The sequence below is a fragment of the Hordeum vulgare genome, chromosome 7H (genome assembly GCF_904849725.1).
Source record: "Hordeum vulgare subsp. vulgare chromosome 7H, MorexV3_pseudomolecules_assembly, whole genome shotgun sequence".
Lineage (NCBI taxonomy): Eukaryota > Viridiplantae > Streptophyta > Magnoliopsida > Poales > Poaceae > Hordeum > Hordeum vulgare.
The window spans coordinates 611,975,527-611,998,115 of NC_058524.1; the positions used below are offsets into that span (position 1 = coordinate 611,975,527).

Sequence of the window (22,589 nt, forward strand, 5' to 3'; positions counted from 1 at the left end):
CCTTGTTCCTCACCACTTGACCGTCCTCATCTTGCTTGTTTCGGAAAATCCACTTGGTGCCGATGATGTTATGCTTGCGAGGATCTGGTCGTTGACGAGCTCCCACACGTCATTCAGCTTGAATTGAAGAAGTTCGTCTTGCATGGCTTGGATCCACTCTGGTTCCAGAAAAGCCTCAGCTACCTTTGAGGGTTCTGAGATGGATACAAAAGAAAAATGCCCACAAAAGTTAACTAAGTGTGAAGCTTTTGAGCGAGTGAGAGGACTTGGCGCGTTGATGTCGTTGAGGATTTTGTCAAGTTCTACTTCATTTGCAATCCTCGGATGAGCTGGTTGAGGATTTTGTCTGGGCTGAGGAAGTGGTGCTGTTGCAATTTCCTCAGGAGCATCTTCTTGGCTTTCATCAGCGATGGGGATCGTTTCTTCACCAATTTCCTCAGTGGGGACAATGTCTTCCGTAGGCTTAAGCTTTATTGCTTCCTCAGGAGACAGCTTATCTGGATTAGAAGGCAATTGCTCTCTTTGCGAGCCATTAGTTTCATCGAACCGCACATCTACAGTCTCAACAACTTTGTTGTGATAGTTGTTGAAGACTCTGTAGGTGTGCGAGTCCTTTCCATAACCGAGCATAAAACCTTCATGTGCCTTAGGTGCAAATTTTGAGCTATGATGAGGATCTCTAATCCAACATTTTGCACCGAAGACTTTGAAATAACTTACATTGGGTTTCTTGTTAGTGAGGAGTTCATATGAGGTTTTCTTGAGGAATTTGTGAAGATATACCCTGTTGATGATATGGCATGCAATGTTGATTGCTTCAGGCCAGAAGCGACGAGGAGTCTGATATGCTTCAAGCATAGTTCTTGCCATTTCAACCAGAGTCCTGTTCTTTCTTTCGACGACAACATTCTGCTGAGGAGTATAAGGAGCAGACAATTCGTGAGTAATACCAAGTTCATCAAGATAATCATCAAGACCAGTGTTTTTGAACTCGGTTCCATTATCACTCCTGATATGTTTGATCTTGATGCCGAAGTTCGTCGAGGCCCTTGAAGAAAATCGTTTGAAGATTTCCTGCACTTCAGTTTTATACACTATAATATGCACCCAAGTGTATCTGGGATAATCATCAACTATGACAAAGCCATATAGAGATGCTGCATTGGTTAGTGTTGCATAGTGAGTAGGTCCAAATAAATCCATATGAAGCAATTCAAATGGACGTGTAGTGGTCATGATGGTTTTGGAGGGATGCTTGGATCTGGTCATTTTCCCAGATTCACAAGCACCGCAGAGATGATCCTTGAGGAATTTGACTGATTCGATGCCAATGACATGCTTCTTCTTTGCAAGTGTGTGCAAATTCCTCATGCCTGCATGACCTAGTCTTCGGTGCCACAACCATCCTTCTGAGGTTTTTGCTAGTAAGCAAGTGGCTGGTTGAGGACCTGTAGAGAAGTCAACAATGTACAAATCCCCTCTTCTTACACCTTCAAACACTTTGGATCTGTCAGATTCCAAGATGACTACACATCTATATCTACCATAGATAACAATCATATCAAGATCACAAAGCATCGAGACTGACATGAGGTTAAAACCAAGGGATTCAACAAGCATCACTTTGTCCATATGCCTATCCTTGGAAATAGCTACTTTGCCAAGTCCCAATACCTTGCTTTTACCTTTATCAGCATATGTGATTTGCTTCAGAGGTGACGGAGTTAGTGGCATATTCATCAGTTGGCTTTTATCACCAGTCATGTGATGTGTGCAGCCACTATCGAGAACCCACTCAGTATTCTTGGGTTTGTCATCCTGCAGATGAATTAGTACAGCTTACCATCTCATATGCTTCAGATTTGAAGAATATGATACTAATTTCATCAGTTCAGTGATTTCATCATAACAGAAATATAAGGACGTGTGAAATATTTCTATTTCATTAATCGTTAGCTTGCGTCCTATCAAGCATTTCCTCAGGTCTCCAGCAAATTCTTCAAATGATGATTTTCATCTGGAGACCTGTCCTGCAGAAGTGATTAGTTTGATTTCTTCACCACCCACATCTGAAGGGGTGGCAAAGCGTTCATCATCCTGCGAGCACCAGATGAGAAAGGTGGCATTGAAGCTAATGCACTTCTCTTGACAGTAGGGGGGTTAAAGTACTCATATGAGTATGCAGAGAACTGGTTTGATGATTTATGAACAAAATGATTTGAGGAGTAGCGCTCATAATCATATTCCTTGTAGTTTCCCTCCATGTTAGATGCATAAGCACGGGTACGAGCATAGTTTTGACCAGTTGAGGATTTTGATCCTCTTGAAGACTTTGGTCCTCCTGAGGAATTTGATCTGGGGTTCAGATTCTTCAGAGGTGATGTCATGAGGACATTCACTTGAAGATTTTCAAGACAGCTTTTGGGAACCCAGATTTTCCTCAGAGGAGGGCCATTCCTGCAGTTAGTTCCAACATATCGAGCAAATACTTCACCAGATTGATTTTTGAACAGTTTATAGTTGGAATCAAATGACTCATCCGAGGAATAGGATAATTCACATGAGAAGCCAGTTAGATTAGATGGATCAAAAGGAGGCCCAGTAGCAGCAACCCATGAGGTTTTGGGATACTACTTAGGTTTCCAATAAGATCCATCAGCATTCAATTTCCTCTCAAAGGCAATTCCTTCTTTCCTCGGGTTCCTGTTCAAGATCTACTTTTTGAGCACATCACAAAGGATTTGATGTCCTTTGAGGGTTTTGTACATGCCTGTCACGTACAATTCCTTCAACCCTGCATTTTCATCAGTGACATTTGTGTTTTCCTCAAGTGAGGAAATAGACACATCAGGTGGAGTTGAAGCATTTGTAGCATTTGATGATTCTGGTGAGGAATTTGCAGTTTCACGTTCAATGCACTTAAGACATGGAGGAATAAATTCTACTTGACTAGCGCTAATCTGTTGAGCTAGTAATGAATCATTTTCCATACGAAGATCATCATAAGACATCCTCAGCTTCTCAAGATCAAGCTTCCTTTGAAGAAATTCGTAGGAAAGCTTCTAATGATCAGTGAGGAGTGTATCATAACGATCCTGAAGAATATCAAATCTAGACTGAAGATTTTTCATGTCATCAGCGAGGATTTGATTAAGATTCATTTCATCATTCAACAGATCATCACTTTTGTCTAGCAGTTTTTGAAGCTTTTCCAGAGCGGTTTGTTGTTTAGTGGCAATGATGGCAAGTGTACTGTAACTGGGTTTTTTGTAATCATCATGTTCACAGTCACTTGAATCAGAGGAGGAGGCATTATTTGATACCTTTGAACCTTTCGCCATGAAGCAATAGGTTGGAGCGAAGTCATCAGCATATTCATCAGTATGGATGGTGCAATCATTTTCTTCAAGATTGAAGATTGACTTGCTGACGAAAGTGGTTGCTAGTGCAAGACTAGCCTGTCCGGATTCTGAGTCTTCTCCAGAGCCTTCTTCTTCATCACATTCCTCTGATTCTGCCTCGGAATCCATTTCCTTGCCAATAAGTGCCCGAGCCTTTCTGAAGCTAGTCTTCTTGTGTGAGGAGGACTTTGAAGATGAGGATTTTGAAGATTTCTTCTTCTTCTTTGAGTCATCAGAACTGTCATCCTTGTATTTCTTCTTCTTTGATTCCTTTCCCCAGCGAGGACAATCAGCAATGTAATGACCTGATTTCTTGCACTTGTGACAGGTCCGTTTCTTGTAGTCCTCAGATGCAGATTCTGATTTCCGCATGTCTCTTCTTGATGATTTACTGAACTGGCCTCGTCGTGTAAATCTCTGGAATTTCCTCACAAGCATTGCAAGTTCCTGACCAAATTCTTCAGGGTCACAACTGCTGTCATCTGTGTCTTCTTCTTCAGATGAGGAAATTGCTCTTGCCTTCAGTGCATGTGGTCTGGAATAGCTTTGTCCATATAGATCTCTCTTTTCTTCTAGCTGGAATTCATGAGTATTTAGCCTTTCCAGGATATCAGCAGGATCTAGCATCTTGTAGTCTGGTCTTTCTTGAATCATCAGAACTAAAGTGTCAAATGAAGAATCCAAAGATCTCAGCAGTTTCTTCACAACTTCGTGATCAGTGATGTCTCGAGCTCCCAGTGCTTGCAGTTCGTTTGATATGTCAGTGAGGCGATCAAAGGTGTCTTGGCAGCTTTCATTGTCATGTCTCTTGAAGCGATTGAAGATATTGCGAAGAATATCAACACGAGAGTCGCGTTGGGTTGATACTCCTTCATTTACCTTGCACAGTCTCTCCCAGACCAGTGTTGCAGAGCCTAAGGCACTTACTCTTCCAAACTGACCAGGGCTCAGATGACCACAGATGATGTTCTTCGCTTGAGAATCGAGTTGCTTGAATTTCTTCACATCAGCTGCAGTGACACTAGCAGAAATGATGGGGACACCATTTTCCACAATATACCAGAGATCATTGTCTATAGCTTGTAGATGCATTTGCATTTTGTTCTTCCAGAAGGGAAAATTCTTTCCCTCATAGGTAGGACATGCTGCAGTCACCTTAAACATGCCTGCAGTCGACATAACTAAAACTCTAGGTGGTTAAACCAAAATCATACAGAATAAGGGAGTACCTTGCTCTGATACCAATGGAAAGTGCGTTATATCGACTAGAGGGGGGGTGAATAGGAGATTTTTAGAATTTCATCACTGAGGAAATTCCTTTTGAGGAAATTCCTCACTGATGACTAACTTACAGCGGAAACAGTTAAGGATCAGTCGTGCAATCGTTCACAACAGCAGTATTACCGAGTGAAGATTATGAAAACAGATTGCACAGTAAGCAGGCACGCAGAATAGAGATGATGATTAACTATTGTGAAGAATTTGGGGTTGAGGAAATTTAGAGAAAGTCTTCAGCAAATTCTTCAAACAGTCACAGTGAAAGTCATCAACACATAATACAGAGAAATTAAAGAGTTGAGGAATTAGAACCCGATTCTTGGTGAAGACTGTTGTTGATGACCCAGTTCCAACAGCTGTGACAGTTGTACATCTGGTTTGGAGCGGCTTGGTATTGAAACCAAAGGACACCCAGTCCCGGGACACATAGTCCCTACCGTATTCTCCTTGAGCTAAGGACACACAGTCCTCGCCCAACACTCGTGGTAAGTCTTCAGGCCAGACTTCCAAACCCTCACAAACTCGGTCACCCGGCGATCCACAATTGACTGCTGGATTGCTCTAGACCATGACGCCTAATCGTCTGGAGGATGCACAGTCCTCAAAGGTAAAAGGCTTTAGTCCCACACAGGAACAACTTCTTCAGTGATGCTCAATCACTAGGTTTGGTTTGTGGTTTCGGTGGGTGGTGTATTTCCTCACTGATGATTTACTCTCGTAGGCTCTGAGGAATTTGGGTTGCTCTTATGACAAGTGTCAGTTTTTAACGGAGCAGCCAACCAGCTAGTGGTTGTGGGGGGAGGCTATTTATAGCCTGGGAGCATCCCGACATGATTTGACATTAATGCCCTTAAATAATATGACCGTTGGAGTGGATAAGACTAGTGACTTGGCGTGGCTATCGAAACGGTCGGGACCCTCAACTGTGAGAGTCCTCGTGTCACTCATATTCCTCACTTGAGGCTTTTGGTAGGATTTGGCTTGGGTTGAGCATCATGAGGAAATCCATTCCATAGTGTTACTTTGACCCCCTTTAACAGTACGATGTTCCTATTCATCAACTGCGAAGAAAGTAAAACAGAAAACGTAAATCTTCACGCTTCAATTTCTTCAAAATGATTTTCTTCAGGAACCACCGATCTTCTCAATATCAATATCTTCATGAGGAATATCAATTTCATCGCAGATTCCTCGTGATTCATTTCTTCAGCTTCAGACCAATTTCTTCAACTGAAGACATATATTTTTAGGGCTCGATATTCTTCAAATATCTCAAACTCCTCAATGACTTATAGATCCTGTGTACACTTATAAACACATTAGATACTTAACCTATAAGTCTTCAAACCACCAAAATCACTAAGGGGCACTAGATGCACTTACACACACAAGTCACGCTCATGCAGGGATAGTTCCCTTTTCATGTCGAAGCTCATCCAGCAGCCCTCGATGCCACAAGTGTACCCTTCGACGCGCATCGGATGATCTCTTGGAGTCCTCTCCTCTCTTGTAGCCTTCTTCAACTGCTTCGTCGTTTAGGTGTGAACCTCGCAGTGCTGCAGCAGATGCTTGTGCGTGAAGAATTTCTTTCCACAGCCATCCACCGGGCAGACGTGGCGCCAGCAGCATCAAGAGCATCAGTCCTCTCATGGATTCTGTGGCTCATGCCAGCCATCTCAGCAATTCCACCAGCATTGTCACTAATGGGACCATAAGCATCAATGGCAAGACCAGTTGCCATTGTGCTTAGCATGCCAAGAGAAGCGATTGCAATGTCGTACATTGCAGCAATGGAGAAGCTGACGTAGATGCTGACAGCAATAGCGAAAATTGGGATGATAACACACTTGTACCCCAGAGCAAGACCGAAGATGACGTTGGTGGCACCACCAGTTCTGCAGGAATCGGCAACATCTTGCACAGGGCTGCCACAAGGAAACAGCTGGGGGATAAGGCACAATAACATAAAATATGAACAATAATATAACTAGAAACTAATGTTTTAGTTACCTGTAGGCGTTGCTAGTGTAGTATTCAGTCACAAATCCAATAATCAGACCAGCCCATAGACCAACTGCCACGCAGAAGAAAAGGCCCCTGTGAAAAATCAAGAAAGCATAATCAGAAGGAAGTACAACATTGCAGAATTGAACAAATATTGACCCACAAAATTACCAATTGGACACTTCCTTCTGAGCACCGAAGTTGAAGATGGTGAACTTAGCTGGAAGAGCCAACCAGCTGATGACCGCAACACCAACAGTCATTAGAGCAGTGGAGATGATGAGCTGCTTCTTCAGAGCAGGCTCAATTTCGTTTGTAGCCTTAATCTCAAAGAAATCAGGTGCAAAGAGTGTGGTGAGCAAGCAAACAATGATGCCTGCAGAGCTCACGAGCAGTGGGTAGCACATCGCAGTTAAATCATGGTTGATTCCAAAAGATGAGATGGAAGCAACAACAAGAGCAGCGCAGGAAGACTTTGCATATGAACCAAAGAGATCTGATCCCATTCCAGCAATATCACCAACATTGTCACCGACGTTATCAGCAATCACCTGCAAACAAGAGTTCCATGTTCAGCAAAGGATATGTCATGAAGCAAAATAGTCACAATATAAATTGTAAGCAATGTCTGCTAATTTGCCTAAAATTAGTAGCCAAAAGCTGAGAAATGAGAAGAGAACTTACAGCTGGGTTCCTTGGGTCATCTTCAGGAATGTTCCTCTCAACTTTGCCAACAAGGTCAGCACCCACGTCAGCAGCCTTAGTGTAGATACCTCCACCAACTCTTCCGAATAGAGCCATGGAAGACCCACCAAGACCATAACCTGAAGGCGAGTTGGGCTGGCTTGGCCCTGACGGTGTACCGAAGGCGAGTTGGGTTGGCTTGGCCCTGACGGCGTTGCGGGCGAGGAGGTGGCAGAAGGTGAGGGCACGGTCGCCCTGCAGCCACGTCCCCAATAGCTTGACCTCTTCCTGCAGCAGTAGCAGGGCACGACAGAGATGTCATCGTCGAAGCAGATTTGAGGGCTGTGTCTTCCAATGGACTTCCAGAATACATATAAAGCTAGTGCAATTTGGGTCAACAGATTCAAGAGATGCCTCAACCACAAGTCGTTATCCTCCATGGCGAAAGCAGTAATGGTGTCCTGCCCACCAAGATGGATGAGGAGAAATGCTGCCCAGAAGAAAGCCAGCTGTTCGGTTCTTCTTAGCCTTTCAATGTTATTATCCCGATGCCGTGACAGGTAGCCGAGTGCATAAACTGCTGCCCGGCCTGCCCCCAAGTAAGCAGCCCAAAGGGAGAGCCGTAGGAGCCTGTTGCCGCTACACCGCCGGAGCCTGCAAGCAAAGAAGAGGAACAACTGCAGTGTGAAGCTAAGGAGCACGAGTAGCTGCATTTCCCACTCATTATATAGTCTGATCAAATGATCCATCGCATGTATGCTCGATTGCCTGGTGGATACAACAAAATGTAAAATAATTCAGTGTGTTTTGTCCAAACAATAGCAAAAGATCGTTAGCTTTCAAATAGAATTCGTGTCCACTTTAGGCATGTTCAACGAAAAAGTATTCAGTGCCTGGTTTGTGACATCATTTTTCCCCTAGCTAGCTAGGCCCTATATTAGCAGTAAACCAGACATAAAAAAATGTAGTAGTTTTTCTGGAAGTTCTATCCAAACGAGACGAAATTATATTACAAGGAATCTGTTTTGCATTGAGCAGAATGCCGACAGTGACAACCGGGCGAAGGGTCTCTGCAAGAAAGACCAGAGCACTCTGGTTCTCCACACAAGCCAAACGATGCCCGCTATCATGGGGACCAAAGCTTCCGAGCCTGAGAGGCTGAGAACCAGATCTGGGGGAGGGAGCGGGTGAGAGGGAGAGGGGGGACCACCACCGTTGTCGGCGAAGGGGACGGGTGAGCTCACCTTCAAAGATGGCGGTCTGGATCTCGGCGCACTTGATGACGACGTTGTGGTCGTTGAGGCCCTCCTCCTTGATGAGGTAGTCGCCGTAGCCGTTCTTGGCGCCGGCGGCGGCGGAGGCGGTGCTGGGGGTGACCTTGACCTTGGAGACGATGAACCACTGCGCGACAACGAAGACGATGCCGATGACCCCGCAGACAGGATGAGGATCTCCATCCCGAGCTCCCCGAGGATCGCCATGGCTGGCTGGCCAACGAAACCCTAATGACGGACCGGACGGCAGCGGGCGGGGTGGTATGGGGGGGACAGACGGGTCTTATCCGTGCGGGAGGAGGCGGCGCGAGCAAGGAGAGGAAACAGATCGTGGAAGGAAGGGAGGAGAGAAGTGGAGGACAGGAGGAGGCGGAGCAGCGCGGCCGGCGGCGTGCAAGGCTAGGGTTTGGAGGGAGACGAGGCTGCAGGAAGAGGAGAGTGGTGGCCAGGTCCTCTCCACAGAGCGCGGGGACTCGCATGTGATTTTAGCGGGGGTGATAGCAATGGCGCATCCCCAGGGGGTGCGCCATTAGTAACCCTGGTTACTAATGGCGCATCAGCTGGTGGTGCGCCATTAGTAGTTTTGCAAAAAACAAATATATAGTAGTGGCGCACTGGGTGAGTGGTGCGACATTACTAGTTAAACTAGTAATGGCGCACTCTGCTCCGGTGCGCCATTAGTACTTTTGCAAAAAAGTAATATAGTAGTGGCACACCGAGTGTGTGGTGCGCCATTAGTGTCCATCACACTAATGGCACACCTACACATGGTGCGCCACTTCTATATAGTAGTGGCGCACTACTTGTCTGGTGCGCCATTAGTATCTATATCATCTATAGCCCTTTTCCTAGTAGTGACGTATCAACTCCCAAGCTTAAAACCTTGCTTGCCCTCAAGCAACTCAGTTGACAAACTGAGAGAGAAAGAAAAACTTTGACAAACTCTGTTTGATCTTGTTGTTGCAACTATGCCTAACTTATAACCAGAATTTCAGCAAAGAACACAAGTTAACCACATAAGCAAGTGACACAAAGGTCTTACGGTAAACTAATATCAATGTGTAACGACCAAGATGCGGTCCTTTCCGATCTGGGGATAGAGGCCCCGAATTGGAAATGAGCGCATCTAAGCGTCTCGCAAATAGGTAACACAGCACATACATAATAATAAAGATAGACAATCAGGGGTTCAATTGCCTTCTCATAAATATATCAGAGTACACCACGCATACAACCAAAGTAGTTCCGCTACGGACTACAAAACATAGAAAGGCTACGCTACCCTGCCTGCAGGCCCACGATCACAACCACGCCTGAATCTTCTGGATAGTTCACGTACAGGTGGTCTGTCTCCTCATCATACTCCCACGCCAGCTGCGTGCCGTCGGTATCACCTGTCTCTGGGGTACCTGAACCTGTTGGTATTGTGGAGGAATCCGTGAGCCACGGGGACTCAGCAATCTAAGACCTTGGTGCCAGAACTAGTCAAGTTATTAGGTAGGATAAGGTAAAGTGGTTAAGGTTGCAGCATCCTAAGCTTGATTTGGTGGCTAACTTACGTAGAACATTTAGGAAGGTGGTCTATACTAGCGGTCGTGAATACTTGATCACTAACTGATCCTGAACACCTACCTACGTCATTCATAACCCCACCGTGTTCCCGATCGAAGAGAGATCTTCGAGGGGACAGTCACGGTTACGCACACAGTTGGAAATTTTATTAGCTTTTGTTTAAGTTATCTAATACAGGATGTTAACAAAATATTCCAAGTTGCCACATAACCGCGGGCACGGCTTTCCGAAAGATTAAACCCTGCACGGGTGCTCCAACTAGTCCATCACAAACGTACACAGGCCGCAAAGTAATCCTCTATCACGAATCTCATGATCTCGTCGGATTCCTTAGAGGAAAACCTCAACTCTGGGGGAAACCAAAGCTTCACTGGGATTCCTATACACAAGATATATCGCTAAGGTAAGGCAAGGCTAGTAGGACCCCCCGTCGTGTCAACGACCCTAATAAGAGCCGCGTATCTCAGTCTCAGGACACGACGGATGAGCTAGACGTCGGGATGGCTAAACCTCTGGGTGACCAGTGGGGCCCCGGACATCGCTCAGGTGGGGCCAACACTCATGAGGAGCACTGGCCCGGGTTGTTGATTAAATTCCTTGGGGTAGCTATTCCCTATGTAGATTATTATTAAGTTATTAGCAAATTAACACCAATGTTGGGTCCTGCCGGACAAGCCTTAGCACTACGCGATTAATCAAGGGGGTCCCCATAACAACCCCGAACGTGTTAGGAGCGATCATTATGGAATCAAACACCGGTAGCCGGTAACTATGGCGGCAATAACGGAACAAAGCACCCGGCCAAAGGCTAGGCCTTCCGTTATTTACCAAGTATATAGGTGTATTAATTAAATAACAGAATTTAGATAATGATATCAAGCTCATGTTGTCACATGAGACAAAGCACCTGCATCTAGCAACGCTAACATTAGTAGCTGAGCAAAGCCTACTTAGCCATTCAAGTTTTGCTAGGTAGGGATGGTGTTTGGTTTCATGGCATGTCAGGAGGCAATTTAATTCAGTGGCAGGCAGCGAGCAATATGACATGGAAACGCAAGCTAGCATAACAAGTCTAGAGATGGAATCAAGGTCATTTCATCTTGCCTGTGATATCCTCAGCTTGGAATGGTTCTTGATCGTCCTGCACGTACTCTCCCGAATCCACGTACTCGTTCTACGATCCCGGTGCTACCCGACATAAGAATAACATCAAATGAACAACAGCACCTCAAGATGCAACAAGCACATGATGCATGAGATGAAGAATGAGCATGCATCACTATTTCTATCACTAACACAAGCTTAAGGAGCTAAAACAAGTTCCTGGACAGTACTACATGCTAACCTATTTTTACATGCATGAGAATGACATGATCAGATGCGTCTCGTGAAAACGATGCAAAACCATATAAAGAACATTACAATCGGAGCTACAGATCAACGGGAATCGACGAAACAAGATATGAAGCCCTACGTGTCAAAATCATCACCACACCCTCAAATGGCACAAATATGGTATTCCCAGGTTTCCAAGACATAAAATAACCCATCATGTATGGGGTGGATCAAAGAAGAACACCACAACATCAACTAAGCACTCACAAACTTCAAAAATGACAAAACCACATAATCTGCCATAAACTGCATCATAGCACTTTGTGAGCTACATGCAAAGCACCTACAGCCACCCAACTATGACAAATAATATATGTGGCTGTAGCTAGCCAAGAATACTACCAGAACAAGCAAGAATCACACAAAAAGGAATTAAACACAAGAAGATACAAGGCTGCAAACTTTCCCAAAACCAACATATCACAGGGACTTAGTGAAAATTCCTGCACCTAACTTTCTGTCATTGCTCTGAAGCTTTTTGACAGCAGCCAAAACAATACCTACAGGGCTCCAAATGACATGAAATTTTATAGGGAGCTATACAAACATATCAGGTCTAACTTTCTAGTTGAAAGCTAGGGCTAGGTCACAACACAATGACCAGCACAACCTCATCTACGGGAGAAGAAAATATAACCAGATTCTCAGACTTGGTGAAAATCTCAGATTTTTACTAATCTGGAATTTCAGCCACTAGCCAACTATGGATGGGCACAACTTGCATACATGGATTCCAAATCATGAATTGAAACCAACATGTGGTAGAGGGGGTCACCCTCTACTACCATTACCAAGAAACAAATACAAGAGCACATCACAATTCATGGAACCAAGCTCTAAACTTAGAAGAAAATGCAAATATGACTTTTCCAGAAAATGTTCCAGTGGCAAAAATGATTTCACCAATGGATTCCTGGGATCTTTCTACCCCAAAAACATATATAAAACATATGCATTTGCTTGGAGCAAGTGACCACAAACTAGGAAGGAAGAAACTACAAGAAATCATACATAGTGAATAGTGCAACATTTCATGCAACTCCCACTAGTCCAAATATCACATATCTATGCTCATGTGCACAAAGACAATATGAACATGAGGGTTTGGACCCCATGTTGGTGTCAAGCACATCATCAACACAAATACTTGTCTCACTATGTCACCCACGCACACAAACATCATGCCCTCTCTCATATTAAACATGAGGAGGTGCACAAGTTGCAAATGGGGCTGTTTCCTACACACTCACATCTACTCATATGCATGTCATCTAGTAGAAACCACACCACCTACACATGCTAGCAACACAAAAGAATGCTAACACATGCAAATGACACTTACACACACATGCATACATACACTAGCACCACCACATGGTGTGCAACACACACACACACACACAATCTGCCATACATCTAGCCTCATAAGCAAGTATATATTGAGCCACCTACACATACTTCTCTACAAGGGAAGCACCACACACACACTACATATATGATCATCACCAAAATATACTAGGCTATACAAGCTGAAGTGAGTGAATAAAAATACCCACAAGAGACCAAGCATGTGCAGCAACTTTGCAAGCCAAACATAGCAAACAGATCTGAATTGCAACAAAAATAAAAAGGACAATGGAGGGATTCGAACCCTGGATCCCCTGCAATCACACCCAATAGCATCACCACTCTACTGCATCCTCTTGGTCGACAGCAACAAGGGAAAAGAACAGGTTATAAAGCAAGTGCAGCTATTGCATGCTACTATGCCGAGAAACAGGAATTAAAAAAAGGGGCAAGCTGGGATTCGAACCCACACCCTCTCGAAGACAAACACCTGCTGTACCACTGCGCTACGATATGATAATTGATAGATCAGGGGACTGAAACAGGGAAGCTAGCAGGAAACCCTCTCTGCCTACGAAGAAACACCAGCGACAGGGAGATCGCTGGGGTGTTTCGCCGGGGTTGTTGATGCGCTGCACTACCGAAGGAGAGCCCCTGCACTACGACGTTGCAACACAAAGGGGAGAGCTCCCCTGCTACTGCTACATCACTACATACCACCCTGACTGACAAGATGCACGCACACAAACTTGCTGGGCTCTGATGAACAGCACCCGAGTGGAGCACGATGACTCTACCTCGGATCTAGGGCGAACCAGGGAGGAAGAAGGAAGGGGGACAACGTCCTCACCTAGAGAAGGAAGTAGGAGGCCGGTCTATGGAGGAAGAAGCGCCAGAATGGAAGAAGAACGACGACGAGGGATCTACAGAACCGAAGCAGGGGAAGGAGCAGGAACACCGCGGGCGCACCCTTGACGAGCTCGGGGCCGTCGGTGTGGTCGATCCCCGGGGCTCCTAGCGCCGGGAATGGATCGCGGGAAACCACCCCGAGCTCCCGGACATGGCGGACTCGCCGGACGGTGAAGTAGGCGGGGTAGACGCGGCGAGCTCCTCCCTCTCTCTCTCTGCTGCTAGCCTACATATCTTACCAGGGAAGAAAAGAAGAGATGGAGATGGGGATGGGGAGAGGTGGGAGAGGCGGCTGAGGGGAAGAGGAACCCTAGGCGAGGGGAGGTACGGACGCCCAGGTTATAAGGGGGGGCCCTCGACGTTGGTGCCCTCACAGCGGCAACGCGCACTATCTCTGCTTCCTGACGGTCGGCACGAACGGGGAGGAAACGGTGTTAGAAGAAGAAGAAAGGTGCCGCGCGTGGGCTCCTGCACTCACGAGAGGGAGTGGAGATGGGCCGACATGTGGGAGTGAGCCCACAGGTAGCGCCATTCAAAAGGGAAAACAAAACACTCCACGGACTCTCTATTTACAGAATAAATACTTGGAAGAAATAAATGCTCAGGAAAATCTACTGGGGAGAAAATAGAACAAAAATGACCCCGAGCTTGGAAAAATCTAACCTATTTGAATAAAATGTAAGAATGAATATTAGGGCAATTGAATATTTTACAAAACAGCAATAAATGGGCTGTTTTGTAATTATCTTGCACCTGTCAAAGCTAAGTTAAAACAAAGACTTCACTTCACCACACCCAACTGAAATCAACCTAATACATAGGCATTTTTAAAACAGAAAAGGAAGAAGAGTTTTCTGGAGCTATGAATAAAAGAGAAAGGAAAGGTTTTAAAACCTATGCCATCCCAAGGTTGCTCCTACTAGCACAAGGCATACTTCACACAAGATCATATCTCACATCACCACAAAAGATCACATGAAATCACAAGGTACATAATCCACAAGATCACAACCACCACATGAAATGCTATCACCAAATTGCAACAACATAAGACATGGGCATGAAATAATATGTTATGCATGCATGCAAGGGAAGGAAGTAATAAGGGATATCACATGAAGTCGTGGCACAAATGGTATCATCATATCCCTGCCAAGGTGGACCCACTTGCAATAGGTTCCAAATAGGGAAGGTTTACACTTGGGGCACTACAAAATCTCCCACACTACAAAGAAGATCTCGCCCTCGAGATCTAAGACTGAAAGAAATCGGGAAATTCGGAACGGAGGTGATCCTCGCGTTCCCAAGTCGCCTCTTTATCGGAATGGTGTGACCACTAGTTGCTCACATGGATTCCAAATCATGAGTTGAAACAAACATGTGGTAGAGGGGGTCACCCTCTACTACCACTACCAAGAAACAAATACAAGAGCACATCACAATTCATGGAACCAAGCTCTAAACTTAGATGAAAATGCAAATATGACTTCTCCAGAAAATTTTCCAATGGTAAAAATGATTTCACCAATGGATTCCTGGGATCTTTCTACCGCCAAAATATAAATATAACATATGCATTTGCTTGGAGCAAGTGACCACAAACTAGGAAGGAAGAAACTACAAGAAATCATACATAGTGAATAGTGCAACATTTCATGCAACTCCCACTAGTCCAAATATCACATATCTATGCTCATGTGCACAAAGACAATATGGACATGAGGGTTTGGACCCCATGTTGGTGTCAAGCACAACATCAACACAAATACTTCTCTCACTATGTCACCCACGCACACAAACATCATGCCCTCTCTCATATTAAACATGAGGAGGTGCACAAGTTGCAAATAGGGCTGTTTGCCACACACTCACATGTACTCATATGCATGTCATCTAGTAGAAACCACACCACCTACACATGCTAGGAACACAAAAGAATGCTAACACATGCAAATGACACTTACACACATATTCATACATACACTAGCACCACCACATGGTGTGCCACACACACACACACAATCTGCCATACATCTAGCCTCATAAGCAAGTATATATCAAGCCACCTACACATACTTCTCTACAAGGGAAGCACCACACACACACTACATATATGACCATCACCCAAATATACTAGGCTACACAAGCTGAAGTGAGTGAATAAAAATACCCACAAGAGACTAAGCATGTGCAGCAACTTTGCAAGCCAAACATAGCAAACAGATCTGAATTGCAACAAAAATAAAAAGGAAAGGGGAGGGATTCGAACCCTGGATCCCCTGTGTCGTGGTTTTCTCACGGCAGATGTCCTCGTGAAAGGACTTAGTACTGGAGAAATCGCACTTTGGTGGCGACTCAAAGGGGTTGAACGGGAGAGAGACGATAATTTACCTAGGTTCGGTCCCTCGTGAGGAGGTAAAGGCCTACGTCCTGCTTTGAGTTGTATTGATGGAGTTTCGATTACAAGGAGGGCCGGCGTAACTCGCCAGACCTAGCAATCGATGATTTCTAACCTGCCCTCTTCTTCCCTGGGACTCGCCTTTATATACAGGTCGAGTCCCTAGGGTTCACAAGGGTACTTTCCTTTCTACAAACCGTGACCCTTACGATCTCTAAGTCGCCATCTTCCAAAGCTTGGAAACCTTCCGGAAGTTGTAAACCGCCATACAACCTATGGTCTTGCCAGGCCAAGGCCCGAACCACGCTTAGATGAATTGCCTGATTTGGTGACCCGGCCCAACCAGGGCGGGTTATCAATAGGTAATATCCCCAACATTAGGCCCCAGATTGACTTGTATTCTCTTCACGCCAATATTTTTGCTCAGTTAAGGGCGATTCATTTTTCATCCTCCTCCATACGCCATGAACTTGACCCGCCATCTGTTGTGGAAAAACTTAAATCGCCAAACCATTTCTCGTTGGTATCTTCTTATCCCTTGAATTCCGGAAAAGATAATGACGTAATCCCAACGGATCCCTTGGTATCGTTATCCCAAGATTTTCGGAGCGCCATCATGGCGAATCTTTATCCTTTGGCGGTTCCCGCTCGTGGCGCCTCGATTCCAGCGCCTGCCCTGTTAAATAGGTGGGGGGACAAGACTGGGTGCATTCCACCCACCAGTCTTATCGCCTTTTCTCCCCATTGCTGCAGCGAAGAAAACCCTCATTGTCTTCTGTGAGCTCTGCCACCAACCGTAGTTCCTACCGTCGCCCGAAAGCTTTGGTGCCGCCCAAGGACCTTGTCGCCGTCAAGCACTTCGCCGCGGCCGAACAGTTCGCCATCACCGTCCGTCTCGTCGTCGTTGAACACCCCTTCGTCGCCGAACACTTCGTCGCCGCTGAATACTTCGACGCCGACCGAGGTTTCCGCGCCCGTTCGACGTTTCCGCGCCCCTCCAGAAGCCTTCGTCGCCGTCGACCATCTTCGGCCGAATCCACCAGGTTAGGTCTCCGTTTACTCAAGAGCAGATCCCTATTCTCTTTAGAAGTTCATCACTGCCATGTTCTTGATGCCTCCCCGAATAGTTGTTACTTGTTCTTGATTTGTTTATATCGATGAAGACGAGAAAACCAATATCTCTAATACCTTTATTTGTCCACCCTTGATTTGCACATTTAGAGTAGGATTTCACCAAACCAACAACATTGTCCCATCTTGGTCGTAGGTTGCCGCATCCGGTCATTTGCCGCATTTATTTCCAGTTGTCCAGTTGTCACGCCCAAGATGCGACCCTATCCTCAATTTGGCACGAGGGCCTCGTCAGGGATAGAAGCGCATCTCGTCGTGTCGCAAGAATGGATATCGTTACAAGTACATGTACTGAAAAGAAGAGATATATAAAGAGTTGGCTTACATTCGCCACAAGCTACATCAGAGTCACATCAGTACATTACATAATCATCAAGAGTAAGAGCAGGGTCCGTCTACGGACGAAAACAAACGACAAAAGAAGAACGACGTCCATCCTTGCTATCCCAGGCTGCCGGCCTGGAACCCCTCCTAGATCGATGAAGAAGAAGAAGAAGAAGAAGCAACTCCAAATGAACAATCAACGCGCTCGCGTCACGTAACCTTTACCTGTATCTGCAACTGGTGTTGTAGTAATCTGTGAGCCACAGGGGACTCAGCAATCTCATTTCCAAAGGTATCAAGACTAGCAAAGCTTAATGGGTGATGTATGGTTAAGTGGTGAGGTTGCAGCAGCGGCTAAGCATATATTTGGTGGCTAAACTTACGAGTACCAGAAATAATAGGGGGAAGATCTACGCATAGCGGACGTGAACTACAGATGATCAAAAGAATGATCCTGAACACCTATCTACATCAGACATAACCCCACCGTGTCCTCGATCGGAGAAGGAACTCACGAAAGAGACAATCACGGTAACGCACACAGTTGGCATATTTTAATTAAGTTAACTTCAAGTTATCTAGAACCAGTGTTAAACAAAGTTTCCACGTTGCCACATAACCGTGGGCACGGCTTTCCGAAAAGATTTAACCCTGCAGGGGTGCTCCAACTACTCCATCACAAATTACCACAAGCCGCATAGAAATCCTCAATCACGAAGCTCACGATCTCGTCGGATTCCCTAGTGGAAAACCTCAACTCCGAGATTACCCAAAGCATCACCGGAATCCCGATGCACAAGATATCTCGTCAAAGGTAAAACTAACATCGTGTTAGGAGCGCTCATTCATGGAACATAACACCGGTAGCCGGAAACTAAGGGGCAAAGGTGGAACAAAACACCAGGCTAGAAAGGCCGAGCCTTCCACCTTTTACCAAGTATATAGGTGCATTAAATTAAATAGCAATTAAATATGGTGATATTACAAGGAACCCATGTTTCCACATGGAGACATAACGATAGAAACGGTAAAACTAGCATGGCAATGATAGTAATGGTATCTGGAGAAATGATCATCTTGCCTGAGATCCCGCTTGGAAGAAGAACGACTCCGGGAAGCAGACGAACCGATGTAGTCGAACGGGTCCTCACATCCGACACGCTTGCGGAACTCTATCGAGACGAAGCAAACCGGAAACACAAATCAACACACGGAATTCACCACACGATGCACAACACAAATGATGCATGAACAGCTGAATACATGCAAGTCACGGCATGACAAATCACACAATAAAACACTACACATTAAGTGAAGTTCAATATGCAACGAGTTGCATATTGACGAAACTCCACGTTAATTATTTAGTTCACTCCCGGTTAGTTACCCGGCAATATTAATGTTGTTAACATGCAAGAGGTGAAGCGAAAATTAAACTACCTATCTAGACATTTTAAATGAGGTCGGAAATGACATATAGCATCTCCGAAACGACCTCACATGTTAATTTACAATTCTGTCCAGATCTGAATTAACACATTTAATTGGTTGTTATACAGAAAAACAAATAGGTTCACGTGATTCTACGCGTCAAGACAAGAAATCTACACATAGAGAACATCTCCAACGGAGCTACGGATCAAAAGATACAAGCACCGCAAGATATGATGGCATGAATGCAAAATGTGTGCAACGGCGGTCACGAGCACTTCAAAATATTCAACCAGCAAGAGAAAATGTAACTAAGCGAGATTCTAAGCAAGTTTCATGTAGGACACGATCAAATCGTAGCTACGGTTCAACAACTACGAGCAAAACAAGAAATCTTCACCATCTGCCAATAACAGCCACATGGCATTTTATACGCCTCAAAACTTCGGCTACACAACTCCGATAAGCTCAAGCAAGGCATGACACGGAAGAGGGCAAGAAGCACTACTACTAACAGCTAACAACAACTAGCATGGCCGCAAGGAGCACTAGGAAAACAAGACACAAAATGGCATCTCACACACTATTTCAGACTTAGTGAAAATTACACCTCATGAAAGTGCAGTTTTCGATCTGAAGCAATATTGACAGCAGAAAAACCTATAGCTACAGGACTCCAAATGGCATGAAACTTTACAGCATGCTAAAGAAACCAAAGGGGTACAACTAACTCCATTGGACCAACCTCAAAAGAGCTACAGATCCAAAGATAGAAGCAAGAAAAGACAGCAACAAAACATAACAGATTCCAGACTTAGAAATATTTCAGCACGTCTAAAACAGCACTATTTCTAGCAACTTGAGGGCAATCAAACAACACCTAAACATGCATTTCTATTGCAACCAAAAATACCAGGGGCTAAACAAAACATCCAACATCAACTCTCTAGTTGACAACTATTTCTAACGAGGCACGGAATAAATCCTACGAATTAAAAAAAAGGGCAACTTAGCAAAAAATATCGTGAACTAACTTACTCGAAAGCTAAAACTAATTGTACAGAAAAATCCATGGAATTTTTCTACCCCGGAAACATATAAAATATGTGGGGTTTGCAACACAAAATAATGCCACATATTAATGCGGGAAAATAACCTATATACGGGAAAATAAACTAGAGGCAAATCCTACACGCAAAAATACGAGTGACCGCTCTAAAATACATGGAAAAATGGTCCCTAAAACATAGGCATTTTATCTAAGGCACACGGGCAACCCGGTCTTGCACGAAAAATAAATACGGGTCGAAACCTATTAGGACAGCACGCTTATCTAGGCAAACAGCACGCTAAACGACGTCAAATAAAAATGCAAGTTGCGAAAACGTGTTCTACTCGCAAAGCTACCCCAAAACCATATATAATACGCCTCCATCCGATTTACGGTTTGAAATCTACGGAGGTTACAATACCTAATAAAAGAACCCTGGAATCTAAATGGGCTGAATCTGGGGCAGCGCTAAATAATTAAGACCCGCCTAGGCGTTATTTAGAGGGGCTGGGGGAATTCTCACCTTGGGCCGAAAGGCCGGCTGAAGGGGAGGAGGCGGCCTGGGCGCCTGGGCCGAAGGGGGAGCTGCTGCTGGGCCCGTTGCGGGGGAGCTGTGGAGGCTGAGGTGGGCCGCGTCGCTGGGGAAGGCCCAGGACGGCACTGCGGCCTGGAGCGAGGCCCTCGTCATCCTCCCGTTGCCTGCTCGATCCCGAGCGCTACGGGGGCGACCACGCTGGCTCTGTAGGCGGTCTGGGGCGCCACACTGGCGCGCAGGGGGGGGATGGGGGCGAGATCTGGCGACGGAGGCCGTCGAGCGGCGAGAGCTGACCAAATCTGGTCGTAGGGGTCCCATCCCCGGCAGCGGCCGGCCTTGGGGAAGCTTCGACGAACTCAGGCCATGGCGCGGCGACCTGCGGGGAACGGCGCGAGGGCGACGACTCCGGCCGGCAAAGGCGGGGCTCCGGTGGCGGTTCCCGGCGTCGGAGGCTCCGACAACCGAGGGGAGGAGCGGGGCACGCGCGGGGCAGCTCGCGAGCTGCGGGCTCCCGGGAGCTAGCTCGGGGAGAGGGCGCGGCGGCTGCTCGGGCAGAGAGAGAGAGGCGGCGGCGCGACGGGCTCGGCGGGCCCGGCGGCTGGAGGAGGGAGACAGGGACGCTAGGGTTTGGTGTGGTGGCGCGGAAAACGAGGAGGAATTAGGGAGAGGTTGTCTAATTAATGGCATGGGGGCTATATATAGACAAACGGGGGGCTCGGTTAACCGGAATCGCGATCCGGATCCAACCGCGCGGTCGGATTCGGACGATTCCGCACGAGGGAATGGGTACGCGGCCGTGTAGAGGGGATATCCGGAGACGAGAGGGAGAACGGGCGGTGCGGCAATGATTTAAAAACATCGACACACGTCCGACGGTAGACCGAAGACGGTGCCGCTACGGACGACCATTCGGGTACCAGACGAACTCCGATCGCGACGAAAATCGACATGCGACCTAGCTATAACTAATCACGACCGCGTGCCAAGTTTCACCTCGATCAGAGAAAGTTTTAAACGCACTTTTAAAACAGGGTTTCGACGGTGCCGCGGGGCGTGCGAGTGCGGTCGGACTCAGAACGGACGACGACGCGAACCGGCAACTAACAACGGATGCCAGTTTTTAAAACTGGCGGCAACGGAGATGCCGATGCAATGCTGATGATGCGCATGATGCGATGATGATGCGACAGAAGAGAATAGACACACGACGAAAACGGAAAGAAAAGGGGAAGCTTCTGGAACGTCGGCATCGGGCTGTCACAACTCTCCTACACTACAAGAGGATCTCGCCCTGAGATCCAAGAATGTAAGGGGGAGAGGATGAGAAAGCAAGAGGTAAAACTTAGTCGCTTCTTTGACAAACGAGTGAAACCAACGTTCCTTGAAGGTTGCAAGGCAATGAGGAATGATATGAGAAACAATCAAGAATTCATGGAAAATTTCGGCAGCACTTCGATTGGAAAATGGGACACAAAAAAATCGAAAGGTGGAAGAAATAGACAATATTCACAACAAACAAATAAATAGAGCAAGGGAACACCATGATCTTGATAGAACAACAAGATTGACCCAAAAGAGCAATATCACAATGCCTCCAGAACAATAGAATATGAACTAGCTCATATGGAAGAAGAGAATGAAGAAAGAATGACAACTATCATCACAATAGAATTGAAGAGCCTCCGTACAGAGAATTGACATAGCAACTGGAAAAACCAACACGAAAAGAACAAGATAGTAGTGGGCTTATGAAAATCATCTCAACAACTATGAGGTGACAACCAACCACTAAGAGAAACAAGGATAGCTTGGGAGCAACAAGAAATGAGCACTCTTACACCAAGAGGATACATTG

At 45.9% G+C, this 22,589-nt stretch overlaps 1 protein-coding gene across 1 annotated transcript in view; it reads right to left on the reverse strand.

Moving 5' to 3' along the window:
* Window positions 1-20,887, reverse strand: part of LOC123409506 (pyrophosphate-energized vacuolar membrane proton pump-like) — a 32,840-nt gene extending 11,953 nt beyond the window's left edge. Inside the window, exons 1-7 of the mRNA XM_045102385.1 lie at window positions 20,723-20,887; window positions 8,612-8,768; window positions 7,933-8,021; window positions 7,368-7,655; window positions 6,855-7,234; window positions 6,690-6,776; window positions 6,227-6,604 (exon numbers count right to left, since the gene is read on the reverse strand). Coding sequence (XP_044958320.1) covers window positions 6,227-6,604; window positions 6,690-6,776; window positions 6,855-7,234; window positions 7,368-7,655; window positions 7,933-8,021; window positions 8,612-8,768; window positions 20,723-20,887 — 1,544 coding nt within the window. The remainder of the gene's footprint in view (window positions 1-6,226; window positions 6,605-6,689; window positions 6,777-6,854; window positions 7,235-7,367; window positions 7,656-7,932; window positions 8,022-8,611; window positions 8,769-20,722) is intronic.
* Window positions 20,888-22,589: the final 1,702 nt, after the last annotated feature.